Genomic DNA, 20,709 nt, shown 5'->3' with positions numbered 1-20,709 from the left:
TCTGGGCCACCGCATGGGCTGTTCCCTCTGCAGGGACACCCTACCTCCCACATGGCGGCCATGCCCTCGGCAGCTTCAACCTCCTCACTTCCGCCAGCCTGATCCCGCTCCCTTAGCATCTTAAGCTTCACCCTATCAGAGCACTTGCCGCTTGGGACGTTCATTTCTTGCCTGTGTCCCCCAGAACACTTCGAGCAACTTAAGGGCGGATTCAGGGGCTGGATCTCCGTGATGTGTGTACTTCCTGCACCTAGCGTGGCGCCTGGCATTTGCCAAACGCAATGGAAAGTGTCCTCAGGCAGCACTGGGTAGAAGAAATAATTTTAGAAGGAAAAGAACTAGCCATCCAGTTCCAGAGCTGACCCCCAAACTTCCAACATACAGACTCTAGTCATGGGTGTATCTATTGTTTTCTCTTTTTTGTGCATGTCATCTTCCCAGCCAGAGTATTGCCAACCTGAGAGCAGACCCCCCTCTGTCTTTTAAATAGTGGGGCTTATCACGGTAAGGACGAGACAGAAAAACTTTTTCTATAAAGAGCCAGATAGTAAATATTTTGGGCTTTTCAGGCCAGTCTCTGTTGCAACTCCTCAGCTCTGCATACTGAATACTATCAAAAGACATTGCAGCCATGAGGGGAAGTCCCAAAGAATGATAGAAATGCCAGCCCAGACTCCAACTCTGCTGAGCTTCTGTGCCAACCTTGGAAATGCTCATCTCCAACTTCTGGATAAAAGGGAGAGGACCTGTCTGTGATATTTACAACAAGCATTCTTCACTCACAGTCTAACAGATCCTAAATAACCTAAATAATGCTGTATTATTGCATTATCATATAAATAAATGCTCATTAGCACAAAGAGAAGGCAGCTTAATACGTTTCCTCCTGCTGTGGCTTCCCAGTCTTCCCTGTTCGCTTTCCAACCAAATGTGCGGAATCCTTGAGGAGAAGTTTTGTGGTAAAAACCTAGACTCCAGGGAGCCGGGGGTCTGAGGAACCCCAGCTGGGGAGCGTCATCTGTCTCCTCACATCCATCTTAGAGAAGCCCATGTGCTGTCTTCTGCATTTTAGACCCAAGAACTAGCTGGACACAGTACAGCATGAGTGAGGGGTGAAATGGCAGAAGCTTCTTGCACAAGAACAGTCAGGGAAGAAAACTCCAGTGTTGCCTTGACATTGGCCCTCTGGCCGGCATGCGCACATGGCCCATCTCGTTGCCTCTTGCAGCCTCCCAGTACGGTGGGTCTGATTATCCCCATCCTGCAGCAGGGGCTTGTGCTCTGAACCCACCAACGGCTGTGCTCTGAATCCTTCATTGCCTTTCAGTTCACTCCAAATTCAACAGAGAGCATCTCACATGCCTACAAGCCACAGCTGCAGGCACCAGCAGCACAGAGCATCTTCAGTTGCCCCACCTTCGTGGAGAAAGCAAACCCCGAGAGTCAGGTGCTTCTGGTGAGGCTGCCTGGAGCAATAACGACCAAGCTTTGGTTGTCCGCAGTAAATGGGGAAGGGGCAGTCCCCGTTGTTGCCATCAGTATTTCTTGAGCACCTACTATGTGCACAGCCCTAGGCTGGGAGGATGGAGGCCATAAAAGGCACCCGGGCTATGAGGCCATGTCAGGATTTGAGCAGTATAACACAACCATCTCTCCCACACACTGCGAGCCCACCGTGGGCCAGCCCTGCCTGCACGTCTCTCTGACCCTCACGGCAACCCTGCAGGGTAAGTGCCCTTGTGTTATTCTTGTGCTGGAGCCAGGGGAATTAAGGTCCAAAGGACAGTGATAACTAGCGAAGGCCACACAGCTGACGATGGTAATGCCTGGCCTCTGTGTGTCTAGTGCAGCGGGTGTCAAAGTCTGGTCCCCGGTCCCCCAGCATCAGCATCACCTGGGAACTCATTAGAAATGCAGGATCTTGGGCCCCAGACCCGCTGAATCAGGACCTCTGGGGAGGAGCCCACGATCTGTATTTGAACAAGTCCTCCAGGCTTCAAATTTGGGAACCACTGAGTCGTGAGGTATTTTATGTATAAATGGTTTGAAGGCTGTAAAGCACTTATTCGTCAGCAGGGGGTTTTTCTGGTGCCTGAAAGGGCTTTTTGTGTAAGATTATTCAGGGAACTCTGTTGCTTTTTTCCAGTTAATGTTCTATCTATGACAAGTACAGATTTGAAACACCAGTTCTTAAGATTTTGTGTAGAATTTTTGAATCTTACCATTTTGCTTATAAATTGACTATATTTTACAATAACTTTTGTTTTTGTAAAAAACCAGTTAAATTCCCTTAGGTATTTTAAGTGCACCAATGCATTTAATAAATTTGATTTCTCCTTAAGCACTTTTCAAAACCTTCCCAAGTGTACCATAAATTCTCGTACATCTACAAAGTTGAACTATTAAATATGGCAAGTCTTGGGGCTTCCCTGGTGGCACAGTGGTTGAGAGTCCGCCTGCCGATGCAGGGGACACAGGTTCGTGCCCCGGTCTGGGAACATCCCATATGCCGCTGAGGGATGAGCCCGTGAGCCGTGGCCGCTGAGCCTGCGCGTCCGGGGCCTGTGCTCCGCAACGGGAGAGGCCACAACAGTGAGAGGCCCACATACCGCAAAAAAAAAAAAAAAAAAAAAATATGGCAAGTCTTAACTTCACAGTAGCATACTGTTTGCAGACGCAGTAAAATTCTCTTATAACTTTCAAGGTAAAGATCTATCCAGTACAGCAACGTGAATGCACTTGTACTCAACGGTGCATTTGAAACTGGTTAGAGATGGTCAGTTTTAATGTTATGTGTCTTTTACCACAATTGGAAAAATAATGTGGCAGTAACTGATTACCCAGTTCATATAAAATGGAATCACGAAGCCTTTCTCTTAGATGATTTCAAATTCTTGCAAACGTTTCAAAGGCTTAAAACAAACTATACGTGGATTACTTTCCAATATGATACAGGATCAAAACAGATAAAAACACATAACTTTGCTTTACTTCATCATCTCTGTACTAAATACTAACTCCTCTGGGGTGAGAATTGTGCCACCCTAGCAAGCCTGTGCTCCCCCACCCCCAAGTGCAGAATGCTGCAAAGTGCTCTCTGGCCAGGAATTGATGTTTCCAGGGACCTCAGCTGAACCCTAGTTGTAGTCACTCTGCTGACGGAAGATTCCAAGTCCCCTTCACCCCCAACACTGGGTAGTGGTCTCAAAGCCCAGTTTCCCTGGGTCTGATGACAAATATCCTAATCCGCCCCCAATTTGAATCTCTAGCCCCAGGTTTTCTCAGAGCTGCACACTGAACTGTGTCATCTGTCTGCACTGCTTCCTTCCTGGCTGAATTCTTGCTACCTGCCAGGCTCAAGACTCTTACAGAGAACTTTCAGTGCACCCCACTGGTTCTGCATCCCGGCTCCTGTTACCCTCACTCTGTAGCTTTCCAGAGAGGGAAGTGGGCAGTGCGAGGTGAGGACAGGGAAGGAGGACTTCCCAGAAAGGAGAGTTTAGGACTGGTCGCTGGGTGATGCACCAGCAGGAGATGGGAAAACTTGTGAGGTGAGGGGAATTCATTCTAGTCCAGCAAGTAAGCTAGCAGCTGGGCACACTGTTCCCTCTCCCCCAACCCCCTGAGCAGCTTCAACCCCTATTGGGAGCATCACGTTTGAGACGCTCCGCTTCCATCATCTTTGCAGGGTGTGATGAGGCCAGAAATGGAGTGAGGAGCCCCCTTGATAACTGGGAACCGCCAGACTGGAGGGGCCGGGAAGAGGCTGCACCCTGGGGGTCGTGTCTCTGTGCTTTCTCTGGTCCTCACTCCCTCCTGGAGCCAGCAATAGGCACTGGCCCTGCAGTGAGTTCAACCAAGTGTGGTCTCCCCTCGCAGATGTGAAAGAAATGTGAGAAACGCCTGGATCCAGTCCTCAGATGGTGCTTCACCACACTCGGGTTATTCCATAATGTTTATGGGGTTGGGGGCTAGGGGAGCAGGTGGAGGTCAGCGTCATTCTGATTCTCCTGGACACCTCCCCCTGGTGAGGACATCAGCCGAGCCTCAGCGTCCGAGGGAGACGTTCATGCAGCCAAACAACCAGCATGAGTCCCCAGAGGATCTGTGCCGAAGATGACACCCCAAGAGGTCGGTGGGGACACCCAGGAAAAGATGTGAGCGTTCCCAGCCTTGGCACATCTTGGACATCACTTGGTCTTGGAGGGGGCTGCCTCATCCAGGGGGCTGAAGGTGGCCCCCCACCCTGGTGGGGCCAGTAGGAGAAGGTGAGGGACCGTGCCTTCAGAAAAGCCATGTCATTTAATCCTCATGCTACTCTTCAGAGTGGATGCCGTTATCATCAACCCGCTTTACAGATGAAGAAACTGAGGCTCAGCGACGGGGCACTCCAGGTCTCAAGGGGGAAAGAAACAGATGGCAGAGGAAGATGGCCATCCCCCCCACCGGGGGGGGATGGAGTGGGCTGATTTTCGTTGGGTCACAGGTTCCGAGAGGCTGGGAGCCCCACGGGCCTGGATGGTGTCTGATTCCACCCCCGCATGCCCTAGGGGGCAGCAGAGCGTCATAACTGCCCGCGCTGTGCAGTGGACCAGACTCAGGTTCAAGCTAAGCTGCTGTTACTAACCAGCGTGGGCTGGTCATTTAACCTGGAGGCGGGGGCCTCCGTTTCCTGTGGTTGGACGGAGAGACGAGGACCTCCGCAGGGCATGCCTGCTCATCACTACGTCAGGAGCAGCGCAGACCCTGAAAGGCTCATCTGCGCTGCTCCAAGACCCTGTTTAAGGTCTAGTCACCTTCACAGCAGCGCAGCATCCTCGAATCTGTGGGTATCCTGGTTAGCCAGAGGCAAAGAGAAGCAGAGTGACTTCCTCGTGCTCACGTGACCTGTAAGCGGCAGAGGCAGGATTTGAACCCAGGTCTTTCAGCTGCACTGTGACCACGGCACTGTACCTGCCTCCGAAATCACTCACACACAGCTCGACACACACAATGCACGCCCCTGTTTGCTGTTAGTACTGGAGGGCTGCACGCAGGTTCAATCGATGGAAGTGATCATTGCTGATATTACATTATCTACAAGTTTCCCTGGGGCGGAAGGAGCGCCCACCCCAGAGACTCTTCGAACATTCTGCCTACAAGAAAGAAGTATTTAACCAGCGTCCGGCAGGCTGTGAGTTTATAAGTGATTTATAAAAAGCCTGCTGAAGTCTAGAGACTTCTAACAGGCGGAGGTGTGTTCTCCAGACTAAGAATAGCTGCTGAGGCCTGACGGGAGATGCTTTCTGGTGACATAAGAGCAGAGCAGCTTGGGGGGATGTGGGTTTTCTCCAGCTCGGTAACAGCTGCCGGTACAGCGTCACCGCCTTTCCCCCTCAGAGGGATGCACTGAGCCGAAGGAATTCGTTGAAGGTGTAGGAACGGGGCCAGGTGACCCCCAAGGTGGGGATTCTGATCTGTTACTTCTCCATCGCCTCACCACCCCCAGTTTTCTGGACGCTGGACGCCGGACCAGTAAGATGGGGATAGAGAGCAGGGGTCAGCAGGGGAGAGGGCGGACGGTCCCTGGCCAGCTCTGGATTTAGATGCTCCCGGGCAGTGAGAGGGCACAGGTGCCTCCGTCCTGCTGGCCCCGGCCTCACCGGCACCTGAGGGGCCTCTGACACATGCAGACCCCAGCCCACTGCACCAGTCGCTCTGGGGGACTCTTATACACACCCGAGTGTGGGAACTCCTGCCGTTTAAGGGAAGCAGAACTCCGGTCCAGAACTTGCTCCGAGTCCCGGCAGGTAACTGCTGACTTTTTCTGAAATTAATAAATTCTGGGGAGAGATTAAGTACAAAGATTAGGTCAACCTAAGGTTAAATTATGGTTCCCCACCAGGAGCTGTGAGCTTTTAGTGGAAGTATTGGAGGGATTGGGGCGAGGGGAGGAGAAAGAAAAGGAAAAGGAACAGTTTAAACTTAAAATACTCTTTAAAATGATGTCTTGCCATACTCAGGCGCTCGTGCGCGGTTTCTTACTGGACGTTTGCATCTTTAGATGTTATGCGTATGTCCTGCACAGGGTTGCGTGCATAAACCTGTAAGGACCAGACTTTATGGTCACTAGGGGATTTTTGAGGATGACTGTGGCTGCGCGTGATGTTGACCTTGCACCCTGGCTCCACGAGACAGCCCCCCAAGAGGGGAGGGGCCTGTGCTGTCAGGCAACCCTCAGGCCTCACCACGCACCTCCCGGGGGTCCTGACTCCTCAGCCCTGGAGTGCGCAGCGCAGGAACTGAGCCCGCGCGGCTCCCCGTGGATTTCAGGGCAGCCCCAGTGCTGTCTCACTTGTGCCCTCGCCTTCTGCCCTGGCCTCTCGGGTCCCCTGGGAGGGATGCCTCCTTCTGGAAGCCCCTGCTCCTGAGCCCCGCCCCCAGCACAGACTCTCCTGTCCCCACCTGCCTCCCTCTCCCCAGAAATCCACAGGCCTCCGCTCACCCTGTGACATCTGGTGGCTGGGCTTGAGGTCCAGGGCCCTCTCTATGCTCCTTCCCTCTTTGGAGTTTAGACCTATGTGACCTTGACCCTCCTCCCTGGTGAAAATGAGAGGGTCGAGCCTGCCAATTCCAAGGGGCTCTTTAATCCCCCCCGAGCCCCCCAACTTGGCTCCCGCCCACTGCAATGTGGGGAGGGAGGGGGGCTCCTCTTCCCCAGTTTCTCCCCCCAGCAGTCCCTCTGCCAGGTCAAAACACTAAACCCTGTCCAGGATTTTCACCTGCCTCTACATGCAGTGGAGGACCCAGAAGCCCCAAAGCACCTTTCTCTCCCCCCACCCCATGCTGGAGTCTCTTGGGCAGAGGAGATGTTTCCTCTGTGTAAAGAGCCTTGAAAGAGCAGCTGGGAACCTGTCATTCCTTCACATCCACATCTTTCTCCATGAAGGGTAGAGCTGGATCTGGTTCCCATCTCGGCTGTCCACAGCCAGCCCTGGGAGGGTTGCGGAGACAGCTGAGGGTGGACAACTGGGAAGCGTGCCCAGTCAGCGGGAGCGGCCCGGGCACTGCCAAGTCAGCACAGCCTCGGGAGGGGGGCGCGCGGTGGGGCACCTGGGCCCACCTCTTACCCCCGCCCTCACCCCGCCCCCGCCCCCGCCCCAGCCTGCCTTTGCCCTCCGTCTGCCCCAGCTGGCCCAGACGGTACGTGCCTGCTGCATCCTGTCACAAATAAGCCCCAAACTATCGGCTGTGCTGACTCTGAACCCCAGCATATATTTATCACCCTGCCTCCCAGGCCCTCAGCCGGGTCCCACTGGTACTTGCAGCCATCTCAGGAGGGAGGGGAGGCAGGGAGGGAGGGAGGAGGTGGCTGTGCCTGCCCCCACTCCCACACCCTGGCTGCGGAGGTGCTAAGATGAAGCAGGTGGCAGGATCCCAGCCAGTGGTACTGCCCTGCTGGGTAGTTCATGGTCCTGCAGGTGGCCAGCTCATCATCCAATCCCAGCCCTGTCACCTCCTAGCCATTTCACCCTTGCTGAATCATCTCTGTAAAGATGGGATTATGGACCCATTATACAGATGAGGACATCAAGGTTCAGAGCTTCAAAGGAACCAGCCCAAGGCCACACCACCCGGGGAGTGGCAGAGCTGGGATGCAACTTAGATCTGAATCCGTCTCCTGCAGCACACCATCACCCAAGGTTAGCTTCAAAGATCAGGGTGCCTCGGGTGAGAAAGGATTGTTTAAAAGATAACCAAAAGCAGTATAGAAAACCCAGAGATAAACCCACACACATGTGGTCACCTTATCTTTGATAAAGGAGGCAAGAATATACAATGGAGAAAAGACAGTCTCTTCAATAAGTGGTTCTGGGAAGACTGGACAGCTACATGTAAAAGAATGAAATTAGAACACTCCTAACACTGTACACAAAAATAAACTCAAAATGGACTAAAGACCTAAATGTAAGGCCAGACACTATCAAACTCTTAGAGGAAAATATAGGCAGAACACTCTGACATAAATCACAGCAAGATCCTTTCTGCCCCATCTCCTAGAGAAATGGAAATAACAAAAATAAACAAATGGGACCTAATGAAACTTAAAAGCTTTTGCACAGCAAAGGAAACCATAAACAAGACGAAAAGGCAACCCTCAGAATGGGAGAAAATATTTGCAAACGAAGCAGCTGACAAAGGATTAATCTCCAAAATTTACAAGCAGCTCATGCAGCTCAATATCAAAAAAACAACCCAATCCAAAAATGGGCAGAAGACCTAAATAGACGTTTCTCCAAAGAAGATATACAGATTGCCAACAAACACATGAAAGAATGCTCAACATCACTAATCATTAGAGAAATGTAAATCAAAACTACAATGAGGTATCATCTCACCTCAGTCAGAATGGCCATCATCAAAAAAATCTACAAACAATAAATGCTGGAGAGGGTGTGGAGAAAAGGGAACCCTCTTGCACTGTTGGTGGGAATGTAAATTGATACAGCCACTATGGAGAACAGTATGGAGGTTCCTTCAAAAACTAAAAATAGAACTACCATACGACCCAGCCATCCCACTACTGGGCATCTACCCTGAGAAAACCACAATTCAAAAAGAGTCATGTACCACAATGTGCATTGCAGCTCTATTTACAATAGCCAGGACATGGACGCAACCTAAGTGTCCATTGACAGATGGGTAAAGAAGATGTGGCACATCTATACAATGGAATATTACTCAGCCATAAAAAGAAACAAAACTGAGTTATTTGTAGTGAGGTGGATAGACCTAGAGTCTGTCATACAGAGTGAAGTAAGTCAGAAAGAGAACAACAAATACTGTATGCTAACATATATATGAAATGTGAAAAAAAAATAGTTTTGAAGAACCTAGGGGCAGGGCAGGAATAAAGACACAGACGTAGAGAATGGACTTGACACGGAGGGGGAAGGGTAAACTGGGACGAAGTGAGAGAGTGGCATGGACATATATACACTACCAAATGTAAAACAGATAGCTAGTGGGAAGCAGCCACATAGCACAGGGAGGTGCTTTGTGACCGCCTAGAGGGGTGGGATAGGGAGGGTGGGAGGGAGACGCAAGAGGGAGGGGATATGGGGATATATGTATACGTATAGCTGATTCCATTTGTTATACAGCAGAAAGTAACACAACATTGTAAAGCAATTATACTCCAATAAAGATGTTAAAAAATATATTAGCAACAAAAAAATAAATAAAACAAATAAAAGATAACCAAAAGGACACCTTTAATTCAAAATTCAAATTGGGCATGATTCTTCTCTGATTCCATTCACACTGAAACCAAGAGACCAAGACATATGAGACCAGCATAAGGAGCTTAAGTGAGCTTAAGAGAAAAGCTGTTTCAGAGTCAAGACACTGGTGTAGCCATTTCTGGGGCTTCCCTCCCTGGACGTTATTTACAAGAGCAGCACTGATCCTCACCTGTTTGAAGTGGTTAGGTGTGTCTGCTCTAAGTCAAAGGCCAAGCAAGATGGCACTCGGAATCCCTGTAACTTTCATAGGGTCAGTGGTCCCCAAATTAAGAAAAGTGTTTTGTTGCTCCCAGAACATTGCCAACCCTTCGGAGACGCCCCCCCCCCCCCCAAGCTAAGTGATCAGAGGGCCAGGAGAGCAATACGGGTGAACTGCCATTTACACAACTGCATGTGTGTACTCTGATTCTGGTTTACCATCCATTCTGAACACCTTGGTTTTCCCATCAATAAAATGGGCAGGACTTCCCTGGTCCAGGGCACAGTGGTTAGGAGTCCACCTGCCAGTGCGGGTGACACAGGTTCGAACCCTGGTCCTGGAGGATCCCACATGCTGCAGAGCAGCTGGGCCCGTGCGCCACAACTGCTGAGCCTGCGCTCTGGAGCCTGCGAGTCACAACTACTGAAGTCCGCGTGCCCGGAGCCTGTGCTCCGCGGCAGGAGAAGCCACCGCAATGAGAAGCCTGCACACCGCAACGAAGAGTAGCCCCCGCTCACTGCAACTTGAGAAAGCCCACGTGCAGCAACGAAGACCCAACGCAGCCAAAAATAAATAAATAAATTTATTTTAAAAATTAAAAAAATATAAAATGGGCATGTATTGGGTACCCAGTAGTGTACGCACTAATGATGGTCTGTTCCTATCTTTTTCCTTCCAGACTCTGAGGTCAGAGACTACCTCACTGTAGTATCTGAATTCCTGGCACTCAGTAGTGAATGAGTGGACAAATGAACATATGAATCATAATAACAGCCTACTGTGTAGTGGTGTGCTGAATTGTCTCAGACCAGCTTGCAAGAACAAATGATTAAACATTCAGGAATTTTGCAAGCCCATTGTTCAATTATTGGTACCTTGAAATTGACCATGGTGGGAGTATTTACAACAGGGAAATGGGCAATGTTGCAAGGTAGAGCTTTTCCTCTGTTTTCTCAGGGCCTGTTTACCTGCACCCCACTGGATAGCACTTCCTGTGTCAGGCACTGTTTTAAGCCCTTTAGATATATGAATCCACATTTAACCCTCATAAACATCATGAAGAAGGCACCATTGTTATTCCCACTTTACAGACGGGAAACTGAGGCCCAGGGAGGCAAAGCCACTGGCCCAAGTGTGGTTCGGTAGTCTGTTTCCCTTAGACGAATGAAGACCATCCTCACCATCTCTGGGCTCAGCTGCCCTTGGTGGCCTCACAGGTACCAGCCATTCTCACTGCAGCCGCTGTTTGTAATCAGCTCCTCTGGGAGAAGAGAGGCAGTTGCCTGGTGACCAAAGTGTTCCCTAGCTCTCCGAAGGTCACACTGAGTGAGGGGGAGAATAAAGATCACCACACAGGGTGCCCCCTCTTCCAGGGCTCCAGACAACAGATCCAATCAGCCCAGCCAGACCCCACGCAGCGCTCCAGACCTCCTTGGTGCTCTGACGCCATTAGCAGGATTGAATTAAAGGCCTGATGTCCTGGAACAGGGGCAGCAGGCTTTGTGTGCAGAGAGCCCTGCCGTGTGTGTGCATCATTGCCAGAGAAGGAGGCAAAGCCCAGGCAGAGGGTGGGTGACCGCAGGGCCCCCAAACCTCACAGGTACTTCTGTCCAGCCAGTAGTTGCCTCTGGCATGTCCCTTTGGGACCACAGTTTGGGACAGTCATGGACTCCCCAAAGCTCAGCTTAGGGGTTAACAGTCTCTCCAGCGGCCATTCCAGCTTGAACATTCCAGATCTCTGCGGGGCCTTGTTTACCCCGCTGCGTTGTCACCTCCTGTGTGTCTGTCTCCCACTCCTCCAGGACTCCCGTAAGAGCAGAAGTGTGGCTCCAGGCCCCAGGCAGGCCCCTGTACACAGCAGACCTTCGATAAATGGGCGATGAATCAATGAATGAACAAGCAAGCCCGCATATTCCTGCTGCCACAAGGAGCTCCCGCTTCTTTCTCCAAGCCCTGCCGCCAGGAACAAATTCCCTGTGCTCCTCACACCCAGCCTTCCAGCTCCCGCTGGCTGGAGAAGGCGGCCTGTATGGCAGCAGACCCAGGAGAGCGGATGGGGGCCCTGAGAAGGACTCTCCAAGGAGGTGATGTTTATGCTGAGATCTGAGGAGCCCCGATCACGGGAAAATGGAGAGCAGCGGAGTTCCTGGCAGAAGGGACCAGCACAAATGCTAGTCTAGAAACTGACCGTGGCCAGCGGAGCTTGAGATGAAGTTGACTGGGTAGACAGACGATGGAGCAAAGACCACCGCCCTTCACCCCATACACTGGGAGTCTCTCCGCGATCACCCGAGGGGCAGAGCCAGGCCACGTGCCCCCTGCCTGCCCCAGGGCACTGTCCCAGGGCTTTTACCCCCGCCCACCTGTACTGTACCAGCTCTGAGAGCAGCCATGCCAAAGGGGAGGTGATGTAGCCGTGAGAACGTCATTTTCTATCTCCCCAGCAGAAAGCCCCAGCATTTAATCCTTGGATAATTTAATATAATAAAATTCCAGGAACAGATATTTTAAGTCGGAACAAAATTGTGTCCAGCAGTTGTGGGTAATTCCCAACGGGCCCAGGGCCCCATTTCTTGATCCAGAGGCCAGTTTGGGTTTCTAGAGTCCTTCTGACCTGACATGCAGTCTCCCAGGCGGCTTTCCAGTTTGCTTGGACCAGCTGATGCCCCCACAGCCAACATTTCCCCGGCTTGGCTAGGTCTCAGAACCGCCCGCGGGCTTTGCAAATGCACATTCCAGGTGCCGCCCCAGCTCTGTGAGTGTCCTGACAGAGGGTAAAGGGGAGCCGGATTTTCAACCAGGAGGGGGCTGACTCTGCTGCTCTGGCAGGTTTCAGGAGGCCCCTGGTGACTCTGAACGGCATCCTTGTCCCTGGAAAGGGCTATAACCCTCAGCTTGGACCTGTGGCCTGCAGGTATGGGCACCTGGTTCTCAGCACTCCCTCCCCAGCGCTCTGTGATGTGGATGTAGGTGAGACGGATCAAATCTCCATGACCGCCGCCCCCCAGCGCTGTCAGCGGAGCCTGGCACCCAGGACAGACCCTGAATACATGCCAATCCTTGATGGCCACGTCACCAGGCACGTGGAGCACAATGGCCTGGGCTTGAGACAGGGAAAGTGTTGACTTTGAATTGATGCCCTGGCTATGTGACCCTTCTGAGAACCAGTTCCTCTGTTGTAAAGTGGACATGCTTCCACAGCGGCTGTCTTGCGCTGTGTCCCAGGCCAGGCCTTTCTGATCTATGTCTCATTAACTATTACTATCCCCATCTTAAGGAGAAGGAATCATGGTTAGATAGGTGGCAGGACTGGCCGGGGTCACCCAACCTGGTTACGGAACCCAACTCCTTCAGTCAGCTTCAGGCAAAACTTCTCCCAGAAGGATGGCATTCTCTCTGGTAGTTTGAAATGCAGCCTCCTGGGCCCTGCCTGAGTCAGAATCCCTGAACCTAAAAACCGAGAACGTCCCCACCCTAAGCAACTAGGCTGAGTAGCTAGGACAGGCCAGTCTTGTACGTGGGTGTGCCCACTTCATCAGGGTGGGCTTTCCTGGAATAAACCAACGAAAGCCCCCCACTTGCGCATTCAGGTTGGATTATGATTATTATATTATCTTTATTGCTGTTCACCATAGAGATAATTAATGCTGTCCTTCTCCATTGTTCCCAGGGAGTTTCCCTCCTGACATCTGGGAGGGTGGTGGAGGGCATGGAACCTCCGTGGGGTCTGATGCCTCCTACCTATACCCCCAACTCTGCTCACACCTTCTTCCCACAGCCGGCAGGGGTGCGGAAGGGGTGAGGCGCGACGAGCACGGCCGCGGTTGTGGGGAATGGGGAACCTGGGTCCCCCTCCTCTCCTCACCCCTCTCCCCGCCGTTTCCGGCCCGGGGCGGGGCGCTCCCCACTCCCGGCAATGCGCGAAGCCGGAGCGCACTAGGACCGTGGCGCTCCGCCCGCCGCCGCTATAAGAGGCCGCGCTCGCACCCCACGCGGAACCCGCGGCTCAGACCAGTTCCTGGCGTCCCGACCTGTGTCGGACCCGAGGCCGGACCCGCCGCTGCGCAGCCGACGCCAGCCCAGGGCCTGGGAGGGACGAGCGCCCCCGGGCCCCCGCCGCGGGCACCATGGGCGCTACCCACTCCGCGTCCGAGGAGGTGCGGGAGCTCGAAGGCAAGACAGGCTGTGAGTATCCCGCGGGGGACGGTGACGGGGACCGCGACCGCCGGCCGGCTGGCACGGGGGCTCCCAGCCCACGGCCACCCGCTGGGCTTCGGGCCACCGGGCTGTGTGACCTTGGACTAGTAGCTGGCTCTCTCTGCGCCTCAGTCTCCCCCTCCTTCAAATGGGTCCCCGCCGGCCACTTTGCAGGCTGCGGTGATGCTGAGTAAGTGTCGCGGCAGCTCTGCCTCGGTGCTCTCGGAGTTGGCTGGGAACCCCTGAACCTGGGACTGCGGACCCGGGAGGGAGCAGTGTCCGGGCTCCCGGGCCGGGAGAGCTGGTGCCCATGGACGCTCAGCTGTTGTACGCGACCCGCACCTGAAAGTCGTTTGGATTCAGGATTACGCAGGGGGAGGAAAGTTTTTCAGTCGGCGGGAGCTGGGTGGGAGCCCGGCCCCGCGACCTTAGCGCGGGTGAGCGGGTCTCTGAGCCTCCCGTCTGTAAAATGGTTTCAGGCGGGTCCCCCGCTACCCCACCATGGGTAACTGGGAGGATTAAGCGAGGCAGCGCCCGAAGAGCACTTTGCTGGAGCCCGGCGACCTTCGTGGAGCTCGCCCGGACTCCCGGGCCCGCAGAGGCTGTGCGCCCCGTATCCGCCCGGGGCAGGGCGCACTGCACCGGGAGGCCGGGCTGCGGGCCGAGCTGACCGCAGGGAAGTGATGGCGGAAGCGCCTGACCGCCCAAGTCCAGCCGGGCTGGGAACTTGACCCTGGCACCCGGTTCTATTACGGGCTGTGAAGGGGGGTGTGGACTTGAAGACCGAGAGAGGCCAGGTGAGTGGGCAGACTGGCTTTGGCAATGGGCAGACCGGGTGTCAACCCCGCCAGCGCTACTTCCTGGCTGTGTGTCCTTGGGCTAGTCACTTTACCTCTCTCTGTCTCTGTTTCCTTCCTTCTAGAATGGGATTTCTGCTAGTATTTTGTAGATAAATGCTCAAGAAAACGGTAGCTGCAGGGGTAATTTCCAGTCAGGAGCTGGCTCCTGGTGTCTGCTTTGAGTTTAGTGCAGACAGTCAGCGGCCATGGTGGATCAGCTGGAGGGAGCGGCCCCGCCATTTGTGCGTGAGCTGAAAAATGACCCCTCCTGACTCCCAATCTAAACACCTGATTCCCATTACCAATCTAAACACCTCTTTCCAGGAGAATTGGGTGAAAATTACAGAAAGCCCTTAATAATTGGTGTCTGGGTCTACACATGCATACATACACAGACATGTATGCGGACACCTTCCTGCGTACAAATATAGAGCTATCTTCAACTGGAGGAAAAAAAAGTTGTGGTGCATATATATCATATGGCACCCCTTTTTCTTTTTTAAAGAGGGGGAGTAAGAGTATATTTTTGTAACTTTTATTTGCATCAAGGAATTAAGAATAATACTTATTGGGGGATTTGGTAGAAAAGATGAAGGGGGGGTGAGCTTTTCACTGTTAACTTTTTTATGTTTTCATTTTGAACCATGTGTGACTTTCACTTATTCAAAAAGTTTTATAAAGTCTAGTTCAACAAGGCGCACGTGAGAGAGGAGGTAGGATTCCTGTCACCTGAGTTTCTTGAATTTCCCCTGTTTTTATTATTTCTTGAGTGCCCTCTGGCTGCCTTAAATCTGCCTGGTTAGAAATGGGGGTTCTCTGAGGCTGGTATCTCTGCAGGAAGGGTGGGCTGGCCGCAGTCTCTCAGGCAGCCCCTCGTGGCAGGCAGTCTGGGGGAATTCCATCTGGTTGTGGGTTTGACAGGTGACGGGGCTGCAGAGCATGCTGGGAATCTTGTCAGTTTCCTGGGCCCAGCCTCCGACCCGGATGATAGAAGCTGAGGGTCCCGTGCTTTGTTGCTTTCCTAGAGGTGGCTGATTTGACTTCCCTTTTTGCTGCTCAGAACTCAGATTTCACACCCCAAAGAGGGAGGGGAGACAGGAGGTCAGGGAAGGAGTTCTGAGGTCAGACTAGAGGGGAGGATAATGCCTTCCGTTATCTGAACTTCAAGTAGGTGGAAACTTCCCCCTAGTTCTGTGAAAGAGGTTGGCACAGTCTGAGCGCTTTTATCCATTCAGACCCAGAGAGGTTGATTTCCTGAGGGGAGATGCACAGCATAAACAGATCAACCCACTGGTGTCAAGTTCCGTGAAGAAGATACAATCCGATGGCATGAGAGTTGGGGAGGGGCAAGGAAACATTTCTTTCGAGGGGACCAGGAGGGCTTCTCGGGGGAGGTGATAATGGAATAGACCCAAGTAAGAAGGAGCCAGCTGCGTGAAGACCAGTCGGAAGTGCATTTGGAGCAGAGGGCACAGCGAATGCAAAGGTCCTTTGGCAGGAACAAGTTGAGGACAATGAATGAGGTTTGTATGAGATGAGGACGTGGACATGGGGCTCAGGTTGGGATGGGAACCTGATTTAAGGGGTCTTGATAGGTATGCAGCCTTGGGCAAGTCATTTACGCCCTGAGTGCCTCAGTTTCATGCACTATAAAATCGGGATTAAAGTGGTACCTTCCTCTGAGTTGTTGGGAAGGATTAAGTGAGTGAATTCACCTGAAGTATTTAGAACAGGCACAAGTGTTTAGTATTATCAGCCATGCTTTAAATACCTCGAGAGGTCCTGGTTGCTCTGAGCCACAAGTAAGAGTTAAGTCGGTGCCGCTTCTTCACAGCTGCATGACCTTAAGCAAGTCGTTTTACCTCTCTGAGCGTTAGTGCTCCCACCTGGATCGTGGGGTGGCGGTATAGATTCAACAAGAGGGTGTATGTATGTGTGGCAGTGCTTGACTTGGTATGGGAACGTCAGCTCCCAGCATCCTGTGGGCTGGGTGGAGTGTTCCTATAAGAACCCTTGGGAAGCATCCCTGAGAAGGGGGAAGAGCCCTAGGTCCAGGGCAGCCAGAGAACAGGCTGTGCCCACAGGGTTTGCTAGGCTTCCCCCGCCTCTCTGAGGACCAGGGTGATCCCTTTGCATGCACTCTCTTGGAATCCTCATGGTAGTCCTCCAGGGAAGGTGGTACTGTGGCCATTTTACAGAGGCTCAGAGGAGTAAAGCAACTTGCCTCCCGTCCCGCAGCTCCTATGCGGAGGAGTAGGGATCTCAGGATCCCCAGGCTCACTGTCCTGCTACTGCTGTGCTTTCACTGTGTTTCGTTGCCCCTCAGATTTCTAGGAACCCAGAAGGGGTAGGAACAGCCTGCCCGTATATTTTTCTCACCACCAGGCCTTTGTACAATCGGTTCCCTGTGCCTGGAGCACTCTTCCCATCTCACATAATGCGGCGTTTGCATATGTCCATACTTCTGTAACCACCACCCAGGTGAAGATCGCGCACGTTTCCTCTTTGCCCCGTCTCTGTCTCTTTTTTTTTTTTTTTTGGGTAGGCGGGCCTCTCCCTGCTGCGGCCTCTCCCGTTGTGGAGCACAGGCTCCGGACGCGCAGGCTCAGTGGCCATGGCTCACGGGCCCAGCCGCTCCGCGGCACGTGGGATCCTCCCGGACCGGGGCACAAACCCATGTCCCCTGCATCGGCAGGCGGACTCTCCACCACTGCGCCACCAGGGAAGCCCTGCCTCGTCTCTTTATGAAACTCATGCTCTTCCTCGTTCAGAGCTCAGCTTGGCTATTGTTTCCTTCCAGAGAGCCATCCCTGGCTACCCTCCTTCCTACCTTTGTGTGTTAAATGCCCGTCGTCAGCACTCCTGCAGCCCCTGCATTCCCTCCCGTAATAGCTCACATCACACCCTGTTATAATTGTCAGCTTCGTCGCCTGCCACCCCCTTGAAACTTGGAGCTCCCTGAGAGTGGGGAGTGTTCTCAGTACCTTTGTACTCAGTGAGAACACAAGAGGTTCACGTCGAAGGGGTGAAGGCCCTGGGGACTTTATAACCCAGGGAGTACTGCCCAGGAGCCAGTGTCCGGTATAAAATCTAGTGCCACACCAGCAGCTGGCCTTGGCCACGTCAGCCCTGCCAAAAATAGGCCTGAGCGCAAGCTCGCTCACGCAGGGCATCCTTGGGTCTGCACGCCCACCTCGCCTTGCCTGTCAGAGTCTCATCGACTGATTTAAAACATAGACAAGTACTCCCAAACATCGTTTCTGCGCCAGGAACGCTGACTACCTAGACTGTTAAAATTCATATTAGAAACCCGAGCGAAGGCATTCTGGTCGTGTGTCCGAGTGGTGAGCTGGCCTTTCTCCGTGGCAGGCGTGGTGTCAAACCCAAGGTGTGTCCCAAGGTGTGACGTGGACGCTGGGCAGGAAGACAGGAATCACTCACTGTAGCGTGTTCCCTGTCCCCACCTTGAGCGGGCCTGGAGGTGGCCCCCGCTTCCTGTCCCCCCAACCCCGTGTCTGCTTCTGGAATTGGAAAGGAAAGAATGCGAGGAGGAATCTGGGAAAAGTGGAGGGGTCTGTTTTTTCCTTCGGGCTCCAGGACAGCTCCACAGCTAATGTTTATCGGGCGCCTGTCACCTGCCAAACACTGTGCTGAGCTATGAAGTTTCCCCGCGGTGGCTCATGGAATCCTCCCAGGAACACTGTGGCCTTCCCATTCCAGAGATGGGGAAGTCAAGGTTGAAGAGAGGACGTGACTGCCACAGGCCTCTGAGAAGCAGAGGCGGGATTCAAGTCCTGGTCTGACCCCCGGACCTCATCCTTTGGGGAGGGAACCAGAGATGCGGGAGGCCTGTGTGGCCTGGGCTGCATTTTCCACTGGAATCTCCTGGCTGGGCAGTACTCCTGGGTTATAAAGTCTTCAAGCAGCCCCAGACCACAGCCTCAGCCCCTTCACCACATGCCACATGCCCTGGTGGCATGACACCTCCCCTGCCTTCCTGAAGCTCGGGGCCTTGAGGGGTAAGGGCGGACCGGCCGGTGCCACTGTGTTCATTCCTGTTGTCACCAAGGCTTGTGAAGCTGAATGGCCAACAAGACCTATTGGCTCCTTTCCGTTTCCTCTGGGGTGGACTGTGGTTTTAACTTGGGGTCCTTGGGGAGTCTCTGAAACCCATAAAGTGGGGTGCAGAATTGTGTCCGTGTGGCTCTGGGAGATGTAGACCCTCAACTTCCCTGAGATTCTTAAAACAGTGACGATACATTCCACAGTATGTAAATCAGATCCCAAATAGAGAGTAATAATAAGAGCACTTAAAGCTCTTGAGAAGAATGAATAATGGTGGCTCCCTGCTGAGGGAGGAGCAAACTTATCTGGGAGGACTGATCCCCAAAGGCTGAGCTCTCAGGGGCCCTGGGCGCAGTGGTCATGACCACAGCAGGGAGGGCCAAGGGACCCCAGCCCTCTGGAACCTTTTCTGCCTTGGTCGGGTGGGTTGTCCAGACCTCTGCCCACTCCCTGGGTGCTCCCAGTGTGGAAACGTGCGGGAAAGGGCTGGGTAGCAAGTGAACTAATTCCTGGGCACCCAGAAGCACCCCCTGCCCTGGCCCGTTTTGCACTCTGTGCACCCGGATCCGGTCATCCCACGTTAGCAGTAGCTGCAGAATAGGGCTCGGAGGCCGGCGATCATCGGGCTTGCCCCACGCGGCAGTGCTGGGACGCCTGCTCCAGGCCGCAGCCCTCTCTGAGCCGCCGTCTCCACCCCTTTGAAGACGTGGCAGTCAACGAGACGGTCTAGAGCTGTGGATGAGGTAACAGCTGCTCTTTCTTGGGCCTTTTCCATCCATCATCTCGTCCTCCTAAGAGCCCAGTGGGACTTTTGTTACTCGGTTACAGATGAGGAAACTGAGGCTCAGACACGCAGGTGACTGCTCAGGGTCACTTAGATGCATACGTATAACTGAATCACTGTGCTGTACACCTGCAGCTAATACGGTTTTGATATTATAAATCAATTATACTTCAATAAAAACAAAGAAAATATAATTAAAATAATATAATTAAAATAAAAAAATATAAAATATTAAAATAACTAAAATAAAAACAAAGAAAATATAATTAAAATAAATTAAAATTAGATGTGGTATGTGGAACCCAAATTCAAAACAAGGCCTCTTTCATGGCATAGATGATCTTACTTGCAAAGCAGAAGTAGAGACGGGTAGGGAACAAATGTATGGATGCCAAGGGGGAAAGGGGTGGGGTGGGAGGGACTGGGAGACTGGGATTGACACATATATATTATTGATACTGTGTATAAAATGGACAGCTGATGGGAACATGCTGTATAGGACGGGGAACTCACCTAATGCCCTGTGGTGGCCTAAATGGGAGGGAAGTCCAAAAGGGAGGGAGTATCTGTGTGTGTACGTATGGCGGATTCATTTTGTTGTGCAGTGGAGGCTAACACAGTGTTGTAAAGCAACCATACTCAATAAAAATAAATTTAGGAATACACTGTAAAAAAAAAAAAAAAAAAAAAACTCTTTTTTGGGTGCAAAGAGAAACTGCCTCTCCCATGTGACAACATAGGTGGAGAGTGTGAGTGACCCCAAGTCGTGTTATCTGTGAGAGTCAACACTGCTGCCCCGTGACCTTGTTAACAGTGTTCCACACACTTGTTTGCCCAGCTGGCAAGGGGAGAATCGGACCTCAAGGCAGATAGGATTAGCTCTGGGTGATGTGGAAAGTTCTAGAAGTGTGGGCTATGCCCCCCAAACCCCCAGGGAGGGCAAGCTTGGTGATGAGCAGCGTGAGGGGTGTGGGGAGGGCTAAGAAGAAGAGACCCCCTCCATTTCCTGGGTCTGACTGTGTGGCTCACGTCTGTTTCAGAAGTTGTGTTTTCTCTGCGTGAAAGCAACCGGCAATCCACTCCAAGACTTCTCAGCTCCACGGATTAGTAGTGATTAGATCCCTCATGCATCTTTCTTTCTCGCCTCCCCCATCCCCACGCTGGCAGGGTAATTTTTCTGTGAGTTAATGGTCCCCAGAATGTAGCATGGAATTTAATCACTGCTCAGATATGCCATACGGCCCAATCCTACAGAAAAAACGCCGCGATAAGATGCATCTACTTTTGCAAAGCACTTTAGTATCTGCTATCTCAAGCCCGGGGAACAAGGCGTTTTTGGCT

At 52.6% G+C, this 20,709-nt stretch overlaps 1 protein-coding gene across 1 annotated transcript in view; it reads left to right on the top strand.

Moving 5' to 3' along the window:
• The first annotated feature begins 13,489 nt into the window (after positions 1–13,489).
• Positions 13,490–20,709, top strand: part of TESC (tescalcin) — a 63,168-nt gene continuing 55,948 nt past the window's right edge. The window contains exon 1 of the mRNA XM_079943320.1: positions 13,490–13,668. Coding sequence (XP_079799446.1) covers positions 13,611–13,668 — 58 coding nt within the window. The 5' untranslated portion in view covers positions 13,490–13,610. The remainder of the gene's footprint in view (positions 13,669–20,709) is intronic.

This window comes from Stenella coeruleoalba, assembly GCF_951394435.1.
Source record: "Stenella coeruleoalba genome assembly, chromosome: 14".
Classification (NCBI taxonomy): domain Eukaryota; kingdom Metazoa; phylum Chordata; class Mammalia; order Artiodactyla; family Delphinidae; genus Stenella; species Stenella coeruleoalba.
This window is presented reverse-complemented; position numbering and strand designations above follow the sequence as displayed.